General features: G+C 43.5%; 1 protein-coding gene across 1 annotated transcript in view; it reads right to left on the bottom strand.

Moving 5' to 3' along the window:
- The window catches only part of ncf4 (neutrophil cytosolic factor 4), a gene marked incomplete at its 3' end in the record, with an annotated part of 56197 nt that overhangs the window by 16403 nt on the left and 23713 nt on the right, over nucleotides 1-16081 (bottom strand). Inside the window, exon 7 of the mRNA XM_080721693.1 lies at nucleotides 5635-5733. Within this exon, the coding sequence (XP_080577819.1) occupies nucleotides 5635-5733 (99 nt within the window). The remainder of the gene's footprint in view (nucleotides 1-5634; nucleotides 5734-16081) is intronic.

Raw genomic sequence — 16081 nt, forward strand, 5'->3', positions numbered from 1 at the left:
TTTCTTATCGGTCCAGACAATGTGTTGTCTGACAGATTAGGACCATCGAGTTCAACAATGACCACCTGGCGGAGGGGAAGTTCACCAGTGTGTAGGCTCCTCACCAACCAGACCAGCTTTCTGTCTATAGGTGCAGCTCCAGCTTCTGCATTACTCCAGCTGTGACACCAGTGTTAAGATTTGTTGAGTCCCCTCCAATGGCCCTTAAGGTCTAATCAAAACCCCTCTCTCTCAGCCATGCAAAAAGCTTGGCAATTTGCTCTGCATGTGGCTCCTCTTTAGTCCCTTTTTCTGGAGTATTGGAACAGATAGTTGCTGCCAGGCTCACTGGCAATACTGTAGTGATGCCAGTGAGCCACTGGCAGCAACTACTCCTCAGTAAGAAGCAGAAAGACACCTGAGATCAATGATGATGCTTCCAGCATTGCTGAAATGATTAGCTAGTCAGAAGATGTGCAGAGCCACCTCGCACCTGTACAATAAACACCTCAGAGTTGAAGAACGTTATCAACACCGGATAACCCCATGGAGGTACCCCACTGGCCATGCCACATCCAAAGTATTGAGAGGGTTGTCAAAATGGTGACTGAAGCTTCCTCCAATACTTTACTTCTCCCAGGAAAAGAGGGATGGAGGTATCAGGGATCAGGATACCAGCAGGAGGCTGATGTCCAAGGCTGAGTCAAAGCAGGACTTGTTCAACTTAGCAACATTCTGGAAGTGATATTTGATATCCATAAGTGTATTCACTGTTATGCACTTAAATGGTTAATAAATATGTACATTTGATTTGGCTTTGTCATTATAAAACATTTCCCTTGTGTCTTATAATAATATCCTAAAAAGCGGTAAAAATCGCACATTTCTCCCCTTTTAAAGTACAAAATTATGTAGGCTAGAGTTATTCTATCCAAAAAAGAATTCCATATTTGAATTCCCCATAAAGAAACACATAATTTAGACACCCCACATGTTAAGATTTCATTTGGATTTTACGATCTTATAAATGAGATAGAACAGGTACAATTAACAATTTAAAAATGCAAATTAATGTAGGTTAGAGTTGTCCTATCACAAAAATAATGTCATATTTGAATTCTCCATCAAAAAACATTAAATGGACACCCAACACGTTTGGATTTCCAAAATAAAAAAAGTATGACCCGCCCTAATGACCAGGTGCTCAGTGGAGGTACAAGTTGAGTTAAAAACGTACGGTTGGAGCTTCTAGGATCAAACTTAAAAGAAGAGGAGCGATCCGAGCACTCAAAAAGTAAAGGAGGGGAGGGCGGGCGTAAAATCGAGGTATTTTATTTATTACAAAAAGGTTAAAAAGTCAACATGTTTCGACCCACTGGTCTTCAGACTTTGTTTGACAGGATGAATTAATGATTGTTTATTTGTTTGCTCACACACAATCCTATCTATTAATTATGTTGGCTTCTCATGTCAATGTGTGTTTTCACTTTTTCAGACATGTAATCACTTAAACCCTCAATGAACTTGACCTATGGCTACCTAATTGGTCTGCAAATTTTTTCTTCTACACCAAACTACTTTGCCGAGAATAGCCGATCTACAAGCTCACAGTGAGCTTGTAGATCTGTGGATAAGTCACTTGTAATCAGTGGTGTAACTGAGTAGATTTACTTAAGTACTGTACTTAAGTACCATTTTGAGGTATTTGTACTTTACTTGAGTATTTCCATTATTTACTTTTACTTCTACTCAACTATATCTCGGATCAAAATATTGTACTTTTACTCCACTACAATTATTTGAAAACTTTAGTCACTAGTTACTTTATAGATTTGGATTATTATTACAAAACATACATTAACCCCTTCAGCCCTATATACATTTCGGCCAATTGAAACTAGCTGATCCACAAGCTCACGATGCGTTGCGACGCATTGTGTGCTTGTAGATCATCTAATTCTCAAAAGATGTTTGTACATTTGAAAACTTGAGGTGGGACATTCTGCATACTGGGTATTTTTACTTTTGGTACTTTAAGTACATTTTCATGCCAATACTTTTGTACTTTTACTCTAGTAGTCTACTTTTTCTATTTTGGACTTTTACTTAAAAAAATGTTTACTTACATTTTTACTTAGTATTTCTACATTGCAGTATTGATACTTTTATTTGTAATACTGTGCAGTGTAGAAATAGAGATAAGTACCTTGTGCTGTATAGCGGTTGTTTCTCAAACTTTCAAATGTCAAGGTCTCCCCTTAACTGTCAGAGTTACAGACTTGTATGGGTCAATTTAGACAATAGACACCCATAAAGGAGGCCACAGAGTCCATGGAATCCACTTTGAAAATCACTGCTGTATACAGATAGAGAGAGATACAGTATGTCGCTTGTAATACTGTACTGTATGTATGAGCTGTGGGACCCGATCCATGGCCTTGTGATTAGAGTGTCCACCCTGAGATTGGGAGGTCGGGGTCCAACTCCCTGAACTGAGTCATACCATAGACTATAAAAATGGCATTGCCACTCTGCTCGGCACTCAGCATCGGGTTGGATTGGGGGTAAGTCCCGTGAGGTACATCAAGCTGCCTCTGAACTATACAGAAACAGGAGATAGAACCATTGGTTCCCCAAGGCTACTTACCAGGGACATGCTGGGCCCCTGATTCAGCCCGGGAAAAAGAGTTGGAGAGGCCCTCATTGCGCGCTATAGAGAGAGATCTCTCTATAGCGCTGCTGCTACTCAAATATTTGCTATTTCAGATCATGACAAGTGACAAGCCAGTGGGCCAATTACATGAGTTATATTTCGTCGTTGTCGGGTGGAAACCTTGTATGTCCAAAACCGTTGGTTTTGTATTTATCATTTTAAAAATGATTTAAACTTGTGAAAACAGTCGATCTACAAGCACACAACGCCTCGCACCGCGAGGCGTTGTGTGCTTGTAGATCTGCTGTTTTCACTACTTTTGTGCAACGGCCTTGTATGATGAAGCAGGGCTTTGCTTTACGAAAAAATGTACACATTTGAAATTTAGAGATACGAGGTTTCTGCCCGACAGTGACGATTTACTTTGTTGGCCGCACAGCCCCCAAAATGGAACGAAGGCCGACATTTTATTTTTATTTTTTTCCTAATGGCCGGCCGTTCGGGAGTTGTCCCGCTTTTCCCAATGGCCAGCACGTCCCTGATACAGATATAGACAGGCACGTGCACCCATAGACATCAAAGGGGACTTGAGCCCCTGCTCTTTTATCTGTCTGTAAAAAGTGCCCTTTCCAGACCATGAATGCAGTTTTTACAATGGTGAAAGAAATGCAAATGCCCTCTTTCCATGCCGTACCTGAAGGCAGCATTCAAGAGAATGCCTTGTCAAAACTCTCCTGAACTTGAATGCAGCATCTTAGGTTGAAAGAATTGCCCTGTCTGTGTAGAAATCTATGCTGTATGCCACATCTCCATTATTGACTTGATTATGCTTAGTTCAATGTGGTATCAAGCACCGAAAATAGCCGACCTCCAAGCAGTTGTGAGCTTGGAGGTCTGCTATTTTCGATATTGCGGCCCTTTTAGGAATTTCAGCCCCTGCCTCTCTAACATAAAGTGCACATCCATGGATATAGATAAGTAACTTGTAATACTGTATAGTAGAAAGATAACCCAATCGGTCCTCTCGACAATCTCTCTCTCTCTCTCTCTCTCTCTCTCTCTCTCTCTCTCTCTCTCTCTCTCTCTCTCTCCCACCCATCTCATCACCACAAGAGTACCCACACACAGAAAGGTGTGGGAATATGTGTTCATAATATAAATAAATATGTGTGAAAATAAATATCAATACGGCATGTGGTGTGGCCAGTATTTCCCAGGAGCCATTTCCAAATATAGTTCAGCTGAATATATCTTATTCGATTTTTTTGACATTTCTGATGTTGGCATCTACAACCCTCACGTATACACATATCTTGTGTATGCAATAAAGACATTTTAATATTCCTCTAAAGGCAGCCTGATCTTCCAGAGAAGTTATTCTCAACCTTTTGAGCGGTGCTCTGAAGCGTGGCCTACATCTGGCCTGTATGTGGCCTACATCTGGCCTGTATGTGGCCTACATCTGGCCTGTATGTGGCCTACATCTTGGCACAAAGCACTCAAAGTTTGTTGTACGCCCAGGGTCACATTGACCAAGCTTCGCTTGATGCTTAATGAAATTAACTGATAGATAGCACGGCCCACTTCACACTAGGTGTGATTTTTTTTTTTTTTTTTTTTATTATGCTACGGACCCCCATTTGATATAACTTGTTGGGACACCAATCTACGCTGTAAGATCCTCACTATACATTTTTTTTAACACTGGGAGTGTACAAAATGGAACTAAATGGATCTGTAAGGGTCCCTTTGGTTCCATTTATAGATTGTCATTATTGTTCTCCAAACCATCAATCAGCTGGGGATGCCCTGGAATCCCCTTAAGGACCCCCGGGGGGTCCCCGGAACCAAAGAGGAGAACCAGTGCTCCAGAGGACATCATCAGACCCGTTGAAAGACCATGAATTAAAATCACATTTTCATTTTCTGCCATGTTTGGACGAATAGAACACACAATCACTCATATGGAATCACACTTGTGATTCCATATGAATTCCATAAATTCCATAACCTTTCCACAACTGATGTACTGTACAGTATATGAACTTCACCCTTGGGAGAGTGTTTTTTGCAGGTCGTTCAGTCCGAGTGTATCAAAAAAGCAACTGGGTTAAGGCAGCTAAAGCTTGTGATTGGCTGCGCGGAGGTGACGAAATTCGGGGGGGCGGAGATATACCTAAACCTATCCTTATCCCTAACCTCAGTAAAACTAACGCTGGTGAATGCTAACCTGCCGACGCTGGTGAATGCTAACCTGGTGGTGAATGTTAAACTGTCGGACCAACGGTGCTTAACCCAATAACCCAGTTGCTTTTTTGATACACTCGGACCTAAAGACTTCAAAAAATACTCTCCCCTTCACCCTTCTCTGTGTGTTCTCTCCTTCTTTCCCTGTTTCATCCATCCAATACCCCCATGGTCCAACTGTTATCATCACTCCAAACCCTCTGACTCCCAAACTTCTTTTCCCCTCATCTATCAATCTTTCTTTCTCTCTTATCTCACCATCCTCTCTGCATATTTCTCTTCCATCCTCCTCTTCCTACACAATCTCTCCATCCTCCTGTGCTGGCTCTACCCTCACCCACTCCTACTTACCTTTTTCTCTCCCTCTATCTCATATTCTGCATTCTCTCTCTCTCTCTCTCTATCTCCCACTTTCCCTCCCTCTCTCTGTTTCCCTCATCTTTCTCTTGGTCTCTCCCTCTCTCTCTCCTTCCCTGCTCTTCTCTCTCTCTCTCTCTCTCTCTCTCCCTGTCCTCTTTTTCTCTCTCCGCCTCCCTCCCTCTCTCGTCCTCAATCTCTCGCTCCCCTCTCTCCATCATCTTCCCCCTCTCTCTCTCTCTCTCTCTCACTCCCTCCCTCCCACTCTCTCTAGCTAGCTTGCTCTCTCTCTTCCTCCCTCCATCTCCCTCCCTCTATCCCTCCTCTCTCTCTCTCTCTCTCTCTCTCTCTCTCTCTCTCTCTCTCTCTCTCTCTCTCTCTCTCTCCCTCTCTCCTACCTCCAGCCAGTCGGCGTTCACTCTGCTCAGCAGGAAGACCACCTCTCCCTTCTTAAGGCTCAGCTCCAGCTTGTCGTTGCCGCGAAAGTCAAACATCACCTGGGACACAGACAGACACACGCACGCACACATACACACACACACACACACAGACACACACACAGACAGTACATACACAGGGGAAAAGAAACAAGACAGCAAATCACCGGCAAGACACAGGACCCGACCAGAGGAGAGAGAGGGAGAGACCGAGACCAAGACAGAGAAGTCAGAAGAGACCGCGCGAGTGAACAGGTAAGATGCATGAGACTTTTCTTCTCTTTTCCTGGTGGATGCTGGAGGTGTAGGCAACGGTGAAATGAAGAGGGAAAGAGAAACCTTAAGCCTAATATCGTCGTTGTCGGGTGAAAACCGTGTATGTTCCAAAACCGTTTGTTTTGCATTCATCATTTTAAAAATGATTTAAACTAGTGAAAACAGACGATCTACAAGCACACAACTATAGATCGGCTGTTTTCACTACTTTTGTGCGACAGCCTTGTATGATGAATCAGGGCTTTACTTTGCGAAAGAACGTACAAATTTGAAACTTGGAGATACGAGATTTCCACCCGACAACGACGATATACTGTCTAGCCTACTTCAATCAGTAGTTTCCTGGGAGCGACACTATCGTGCAACTAAGCATAAAATAGGATTTGGAGAGGAGGGATTGTTCCAGCTGCCTGGGGAGAGGATGAGGTGTGTGTGAGGGGAAAGAGAGGGGATGAAGTTTTAGCGGTCTGTAGAAAACCTGTAAAACACGGGAGATCTCCCACCTAAAGGTGTGGGCGTGCCGTACGTACCACGTAGAAGGTAAATGGCGTGGGTTTGCACGTCGATGTTGTCACGAGGAAACCTTGTATGTCCGAAACCGTTGTTTTTTTTTGTATTTGTCGTTTAAAAAAACGATTTCAACTATAACTAGACCAGGTCAACCTGGTTGTGCCAGACCCCGGTTCATTTATGACATCATGCCTTTTGTAGGCATGTCATCATCATGTCATCATCATATATACCCTTTATATAGAAAACCCGGACAGACCGACATTTGCTTATAGGCCTACCCATTTCATGGGTCTGGCAAATACTGTGCCTATACGAAACAGTGTGGGCTCGCATGTTGTAACACCATGTATGGGCACAAAGATCTACCCTTTGGCTGCACCTCATTGGCTAAGGGCCCTGCCTTTGTACTGTCGGTATACAAAGGCAGTGCCTTACGTCATTTTGAGGAGAACTTGACTGATAGATTATGTCATTTTGAGGAGAACTTGACTGATAGATTATGTCATTTTGAGGAGAACTTGACTGATAGATTATGTCATTTTGAGGAGAACTTGACTGATAGATTATGTCATTTTGAGGAGAACTTGACTGATAGATTATGTCATTTTGAGGAGAACTTGACTGATAGATTATGTCATTTTGAGGAGAACTTGACTGATAGATTACGTCATTTTGAGGAGAACTTGACCGATAGATAAATAATGAAGATAACATACGATATGTGTGTTCGCTTTCAGCGAGCCCACAACTAGTGAAAATAGCCGATCTACAAGCACGCAACGTGTGCTTGTAGATCGGCTATTTTCACTACTTTTGTGCGACACTTTTGTATGATGAAGTAGGGCTTTAATTTACCAAAAAAAACTACACGTTTGAAACTTGGAGATACGAGGTTTCTGCCGGACAGTGACGACGTGCGTCCTGATGCGTGCCATCCTGTGTATACTCTGTAGACGACGGGCCTGCCTCGGCAAAAGGACCCAGAACTCTAACCCCCATCCTATGATCTTCACAAGCGAATGACCACCGGATGTGTGTGTGTGTGTGTGTGTGTGTGTGTGTGTGTGTGTGTGTGTGTGTGTGTGTGTGTGTGTGTGTGTGTGTGTGTGTGTGTGTGTGTGTGTGTGTGTGTGTGTGTGTGCATCAACATTCACGCAGCTTTACAAATGAACAGCGCAAAATTGGTTTTCCGCCTTAGAATTTACCGCAGGTTTGCGTTGGGGTTGTGGTTAATGTTAAATTGGTTATGGTTATGGTTAAGGTTAAGGGCAATGAATCATGTAAAGAAACATAGCAAAAATAACAAGTATGCAAAGTCAAACGTGCCTGTGTTTTAGGACAACTCAATGATGGTAACTAAGATAGTGATTTTCAGCATGCGATTGTGGAGCTAGCCTAGTATGATCTGAGTGGCTCTAAACCTAGTTATGCGATTACTAGTTACTAGCGATGTTCCATTACTGACAGAGTACTGAAAACCCCTCACACACACGCACGCACACACGCACGCACGCACGCACGCACGCACGCACACACACGCACGCGTCGAATAGTGACTTTGATATTCAAATATTCAAATATTTGGTGAATGCCCTAGCGTGCAGCGATGTGGGAGGAGAGGTGCCGTAGCGGGCGTGTTCTTTGCAAATAGGCAGCGCAGCGCAATTCTGGGGTCAACAAGGACCCCGATTTGTGCCGATTCATGTTTTCCGCCCCAGATTAATCTGACATCCTCTGCCTGTCTTGGTGGTCTGTCTGAGCCAGTGTGCATTCTTGATGACTCTGCAGCTCCCGCAAGGACGTCCGTTTCATATGGCTCAACCACTTCCATTAGATAGGACCCTGGAGTCCATAGGCCCCTCTAGCAGCCCCTAGAAGCTGTGCTGCTACCTATACACCTATAACAGATCAAAGTGGCTTCAACCAGGGGCGTCAATTGGGTATGGCAGGGGTATGCGGCTGCCATACCCTGGGTCCAGGTGGGAAAATAAAAGTTACTTTTAAATATAAATCCATGAATATTTCTTTGTCTATCTGTTGGTTATTATGTAGTTGAATTACAGTAAAATAACTACAAATGCAAAATTTTACGGTCACTTTAACAAGGTATTATAATTATATTCTCCACACTTTTATTCTCCCCATCTTAACAAGATGGTATATTCCCAGGTTCCGCAGGTCAGCTGCACAGGTGCAATGCATTATTGTTAATTGTGGCACGTTTACTAACATGCCATGTTTAGCTGCACTTGAACAACCGTTCCAGGCTGCCAAATCCAGCCCAAGAAACCGTAGAAACGGGGGAAAAAAATAGAATGTACTTCTTAAAATAAATGTATCATGCCTGTTGCTAAGGTATGGCAACATGACTGGTGTCTTGCACGCGCGACACCAGTCATGTTGCCATAACTTAGCTTTTTCTGAACTGGCTTCAACAGACTAACATTGCCATCCTCCTTAGAGCCTAGTCATTTCACTAATCGCAAAAAATGGACTGTCTAAATCACTGGTTCCCAAACAATGGGCTGGAATATGCGAGTCACAGACCAATTTTGATGGGTTTCCTACATTTATATATTTGTATATCTAAGAAAAATATATAAGAAATTCCATGAATACAAAATTATAATAATTAAGGAGTAGTGAAAATAGCCGATCTACAAGCTCACAACGCGGCACGAAACGACACAATGTGTGCTTGTAGATTTGCTGTTTTCACTATTTTGGGTTCGCGGGCAAACGTCTAATCTGTCTTTTGGGTCTCGACCTGAAATGTTTGGGAACCACTGGTCTGGAACCAGATGGTACCAGTATATTATATCCTTGGGACTTCAAGAAAAACAAACCTAAGAAACAAAAACATGAGTGACAACATATTTCTGCATCATATCTTGGTCGCTAGCATCAATCGAGAAAGAAGGTGCGGGATAGTGAAGTGCCAGGGGGTGGAGTTTCAAGAGATGAGTCAGTGAGACAGTCAACTAGCTCACAACGTGTCGCAATGCGTAGATCGTCTATTTTCAGAAAGGAGATTTAGTGTACAGGGAAAAAAGGAGGGGGCCGAGTATAATTATTCTTCCTGCAATGCGCCTATTAGATTATGGGATATTGTGTGTGCAAATCCTGGCCTGAGGGTGGCACTAGACTGACTAGACTAGAGGCAAGGTCATGTGGTCACAGTTAGGGTACAATCTGCCACATACAGTAAGTGCGCTCAGCGATTTTCTTGGAAAACCAGACATTTGACATTGAGATATCTCTCGTGCAAATGGAGATTTTGGCCTACAGTTGGCGCTAGATCAGGGGTCTTCAACGTTTTCAGGTCAAGGACCCCTTAGTTTAGAGAGAGATGAAGCAGATTCCATATAGTTTCATTGTTTGACAGCATGATCATCAGTATATTTTGGATTCATGTTAATGTAGGTTTTCAGATATTTAACCACTTGAACCGTCAATACTTAATAAACTTGACCTTTCACTGTACTTAGTCTGCTCTTTTACAACTCCAAGGCTCTTTGCCAAAAATAGCCGATCTACAAGCTCACAACGCCTCGCAGCGCGAGGCGTTGTGAGCTTGCAGATCTGATATTTTTTGGCTAAAGTCTCTCAGAATATTGACACTAGGGTTCAAGTGGTTAATATAAAAAAGGAGGAAAAAAACGTTCTATCACTCAAAGATTTGGAGGACCCCCTGTAAGTAACTCTGAGGACCCCCTAGGGGTCCCAGACCCCCTGTTGAAGACCCCTGCGCTAGATGAAAGGCCATGGGTGGACCAACATCAGCTGGGCCTGATGTTGGTCCACCAACATCAGGCCCAGCTGATGTTGCATGAACGTGTTACGTAAGCAAGAGTCACGCCAATCTGCCCGTCGCATTTTCACATATAAAGTAGAGAGAAGGTCACAGGGCCACCAACATCACTATAGGGTTAACTGTCCGGGAAGCGCGAGGGCGCACAGCACATTTCAGGACGATTCATTTTTTGAGACCGAGGAGGTGCTGGATGGATGGACAGACTGACCGACATTGCCTTGCTTAGAGCACCACTGCTACTAGTGAGGCTAAAAATACATAGGGAGAGGGAGAGAGGGAGAGAGAGAGAGAGAGAGAGAGAGAGAGAGATAGAGGGAGGAAAAGAAGGAGAGGTTTAAGCAGTGGGAGGGAGGTGATGAATAGAGGAGAGATGTACGCTGAGACCTAGATCATGTGCACTGGCAGCTCTCTACACAGTCAAACCCTCACTGTTCATTTAACACAGAGAGCAGGCACACATGTCAAAGGGGGCTTGAGCCCCTGCCCTTTTATCTGTCTCTAAAAAGTGCCCTCTCCAGACCATGAATGCAGTTTTTACTATGGTGAAAGAAATATAAATGCCCTCTTTCCATGCCATACCTGAAGGCAGCATTAAAGAGATTTGCCTTAATGTTCAAACTCTTGACCTTGAATGCAGCATCTTACTGTATGTTGAAAGAATTTCCCTCTCTGTGAAGAAAGCAGTGCCGTTACGCCACATTTCCAATATTCACTTGATTATGCTTAACTCTCAGGGGTGCAGTGTCGCGCTGCGAGCTTGTTGATCTGCTATTTTATTTTTAGAGAGTATACATAATGTCATTTAACACCAGTAAGACTCCCTAATCGGGAGATAAGCGACCGCCAGGTCGCATGTAAAAATAGGCCTGATGGTGGCGCTAAATGGTACAGATCCTTGTTGATGACATGACTCTAGACATACAGTGTACCGCTTTGCGTGATTTTAGGGCAAAATCTAGAGAGTATACACAAAGGTCATTTAATGGACTATTACGGGTCCACTTGATCACGTGTTGTAATGTACACTCTCTGAGTTACAAATGGATAAATGAACACTATGATTTTACTGTGTACCATCATACTGTACACATCTGCTACAGTGAAGGAGCAGGTCCATGCACAGATGCAATGTACAGTGTGGTTTAAAACTACTGCACGATAATCATAGTGTCTCTTTGCGCCTTACACCATGTGTCGTTAATGAAGCCCAATGGGTGCGAGTGTGTGTGTGTGCGTGTGCGTGTGCGTGTGTGTGTGTGTGTGTGTGTGTGTGTGTGTGTGTGTGTGTGTGTGTGTGTGTGTGTGTGTGTGTGTGTCCAGGGTTAATGAGGCATGGGCAAAGCCAGGGACAGAAGAGCGAGGTGGATTAAAACTTCACTGAGAGTGAAATTACACACACACACACGCATACACGCACGCGCACGCACGCGCGCGTGCACACACACACACACACACACACACACACACACACACACACACACACACACACACACACACACACACACACACACACACACACACACACACACACAAAGAGAATGCGCACACAAACACACAGAGAATTGCGTTCAAGACTTCTACTTATAATGCATTACTCCAATGCTTTTTTTTACTGTCTTAAATTCATGGTTGATGTGAAAATGTGTTGCAGGCGATAAGCGCAATTCTCCAATGTAAACGGAGAATAAATTGCGACAAAGCAAAAGTCTCTTTCCTTTTCATTCTCTCTCTCTCCTGTTATACAGTACTCCTCCTCCCTCACGTTTCTCCTCTGCCATTTGTCCTTTTTGTTTCTTTTCCCGTACTTTTGAGCACCTCTCGATCTCTGGCCAACCCTCTTATGTCTCTCTCTGCACGAGACGGGTCTGTCTATCTGTCTGTGGATCAGATTCCCTCTCCCCATTACCCTCTCTCTCCCTATCTTTCTCTCCATCTGTCGCCTGCTTAACTCTCCATGTCTCCCTCTTCCACTCCATGTTATGAGTGTGTGTGTATGTATGCATGCAGAATAACTTTGAAGAGCCTACAAATGGTTGTACGTGTAGGTTGTACATTTGTAAACTTCAACTTTAAGTTCTATGTATTTATCTATTTTAGCTTTATTTAAACAGGGAAACGCTATTTAAATGAGGTCTTATTTGTGATGGTGCCCTGTTGATCCTAGCAATGATCCTAGAAGTAATAAAACATGATCATAAAATATAATATGAATCTAAAACTAATAAAACATGATCATAAAATATAATATGATCCTAAAAGTAATACAACATGATCATAAAACATAATCCTAGTCATAAAACGTTAAAATACACACAGGATATTGTTCAGATGGGCGCTTAGCAGGCTTAACCACATGTGTCCCTATACTCTGGGCCAAACGTTGTGTGAGAATAGCCCATCTACAAGCCCACAAGGCGCTTGTAGGTTGCGAGTGAGCTTTGGCTATTTTCTGCAAATATATTTGGTGTAGAGGGGGAGAAAAGGAGGAGGCCTAGAATAGACCCCTGCATGGGGGACTCAAAGCAAATAGGGTTTAAGAGCAGGGACGTGCAGAGAATGTTAGAGAGGCAGGGGCTGACATTTCTAAAAGGGCCTTTTGGTGGAAATATCGAAAATAGCCGACCTCCAAGCTCACAATGCTGCGACGCGTTGTGAGCTTGGAGGTCGGCTATTTTCGGTGCTTGATACCACACTGAACTAAGCATAAGCAAGTCAATACCGGAGATGTGGCGTAACAGCATGTATTTCTACACAGAGAGGGCAAATCTTTCAACATGAGACGCTGCATTCAAGTTCAGGAGAGTTTGGACAAGGCAATGCTCTTGAATGCTGCTGGCATGGAAAGAGGGGCATTTGCATTTCTTTCACCATAGTAAAAAACTACATTCATGGTCTGGAGAGGGCACTTTTTAGAGAGGGATAAAAGGGCAGGGGCTCAAACCTCCTTTGATGTCTACAGCAGTGTTTCTCAACCACTGTGCCTGGGGACCTGTGCCCCTGAGAAGGGTCAAGTGTGCACCTTGAAACTGCTTGAAAGCCAGTATTGGATTTATCATTTTAAAAATGATTTAAACTAGTGAAAACAGCCGATCTACAAGCACACAACGCCTCGCGGCGCGAGGCGTTGTGTGCTTGTAGATCTGCTGTTTTCACTACTGTTGTGTGACAGCCTTGTATGATGAAGCAGGGCTTTACTTTGCGAAGAAACATACAAATTTGAAACTAGGAGATACAAGGTTTCTTCCCGACAGTGACGATATTTACACCCCCGTATTCTTGGGACATGAAAAGTGTGCCCATGGATTCTTGGGACATGAAAAGTGTGCCCATGCAGAAAAAAGGTTGAGAAACACTGGTCTACAGTATGTATGCACGTGCCTCTTAAAGAGAATAAAAGCCACATGAAGTGGCAGCAGTGCAGTAGGCTTACAGGAAGAGAATAAAAGAGACCTCAATTAGGTTTTTCCAGGGCAGGTATTTCGGGTGCTGCCCAGTAGGGTTCACGCTCTAATAGCCACGCAGCCCCTTGGGGTCAGCGCGCCACCAGAGGAATCAAACCACCCCAATTATGTTCCTTATTTGACCCGGCCTTAATGAGCTCGTTAACTCCTCAGCTCATTAGCCTGTCAATAGGGAGGTGGAGCAGGGAGACGAGGCTTGTAAAATCTTGTCAAACCCAGGAGACTTTAATTGGATGACCTACTTCCTGGTAGGCTTGAAGGACTATTAATGGAGATATATTTGAGTGGCTAGACATATGTACTGTAGTAGATGGAGCACAGCTGGAAGCGATCTGTGTCTTGAGTGCTGTACTAGATTTTTGCATATCACGGAACCCCCGAATTGACTTTGATAGACCCCCATTTTTATTTATTCTGTCCTAAGGACCCTAATACAAGGGTCTTCAACAGGGGGTCCTCAGAGTTTCTACCGGGGGTCCTCCAAATCATTGTGATAGAAACCTTTTTCTCCTTTTTTATATTAACCACTTGAATCCTAGCATCCATAATCTGAGAACTTTAGCCGATCTACAAGCCAATTCACAAGCTCACGTTGTAGATGAGCTTGTAGATTGGCTATTTATGGCAAAGAGGTTGGTGTAGAGGGGAAAAAGAGCAGACTAAGTACAGAGTGAAAGGTTAGGTTTATTACTTATTGACGGTTAAATATCTGAAAACACAAATTGACATGAATCAGAAATACACTGATGATTGTGCTGTCAAATGATGAAACTAGGCCTATGTGGAATCTATGAAAAGGTTGTGGGGGTCCCTGATTCGGCCTGAAAACGTTGAAGACCCCTGCCCTAATATATAAAAAATGCTTTGGTTCAAATGAACCACATGAACCCTTTAGCGGCCCTGGGGTAAACATTTGTGGAAAGATCTACAAACTCCATGTCGCAACAAGTCACAACGTGTGACCTTGTAGATCGGGTATTTTTGGTGAAGAGATTTGGTGTAAAGCGAACAAAGGATTGGCCTCTGGGGGACACCTGTCAATGAAGTATATAGCGTTTATGAGGTTAAATTAAACAGTGTAAATGTCATACAGCACGTGATCACTGGTCGGACAACTCATCCGGTAGAGCGCTCACCTTGGAATGATTGCGACTGTCAGGTCGCAGTTACTATCAAAACCTCCACCGGCTGTCAGTCAGTCAGTCTGTCAGTCTGTCAGTCTGTCCGTCACACGTCACGTCACACTTTTGCCCTACTCATATCTCCGCCACCGTTGCCCCTATCCATGCCAAACTTTGCACACACACTCCTGGCTGCCAAACCCCTCATTTCTCACAAGGCCCTCTTCTAGCGCCACCCGATTGTTGCAAAACACATTTTTGGACACTGCTCCTACAGAATTGGCCCTAAAATCACGCAAAGCGGTACACAGTATCTCTAAAGTCATGTCATCAACATGGATCTGTCCCATATTCCCTCCTGATTGGCTACCATTGCCTTCTAAAGTGTGTGTATGTGACCTGATCTCCCGATTAGGGAGTCTTACTGGTGTTAAATCTCGCAGCCACTGAGAACAATTCAATAGCATAAAAGACTATTAGTACAGTATAAGAATATCTGAATAATGTTCTCGCATTACAAGCCAGTCAGCATACGGTATACATGCTGAGCATACTGCACTGGCATATCTGCTGTTCCTGGGTCAGGTCTTTTCACTAGATTGGGATCTAATTTCTATGCAAAGGCGTATAAGGAGAAGGACCGGATGTGGCTTCATTAAAAAGCTGTTTTGATTTTCATCATCCTCGTCGTCTCATCTTACATTCTCTTTCATATGGCTCTCATTGTGCTTTGTCTCTCACTTGTTCTGTCTCACTCCTTTCCCTCTTCTCTGCTCCCCTCTGTGAGTGTGTGTGTGTGTGTGTGTGTGTGTGTGTGTGTGTGTGTGTGTGTGTGTGTGTGTGTGTGTGTGTGTGTGTGTGTGTGTGTGTGTGTGTGTGTGTGTGTGTGCGTGTGTGCTGCGCGCACGTACATACGTGCGTTTGTGTGTGTGTCTCAGTCTCCCTGCCAATGGCGTTTTTGGGGGGCATGAGCAGTGGTGGAAAAAGTACTCACATATTTTACTCAAGTAAAAGTATCAATACTGCAGAATAGAAATACTTTGTTACAAGTAAAAGTCAGGAATTCAAAATTTACTTGAGTAAAAGTATGAAAGTGTTGGCATCAAAATGTACTTAAAGTACCAAAAGTAAAAGTACTAAATGTTTGAAAATAGCAGATCTACAAGCTCACAACGCGTCGCGATGCGACACATTGTGAGCTTGTAGATCGGCTATTTTCAAAT

This window comes from Nannobrachium achirus (assembly GCF_963921795.1).
Source record: "Nannobrachium achirus genome assembly, chromosome: 3".
Classification (NCBI taxonomy): Eukaryota; Metazoa; Chordata; class Actinopteri; order Myctophiformes; family Myctophidae; genus Nannobrachium; species Nannobrachium achirus.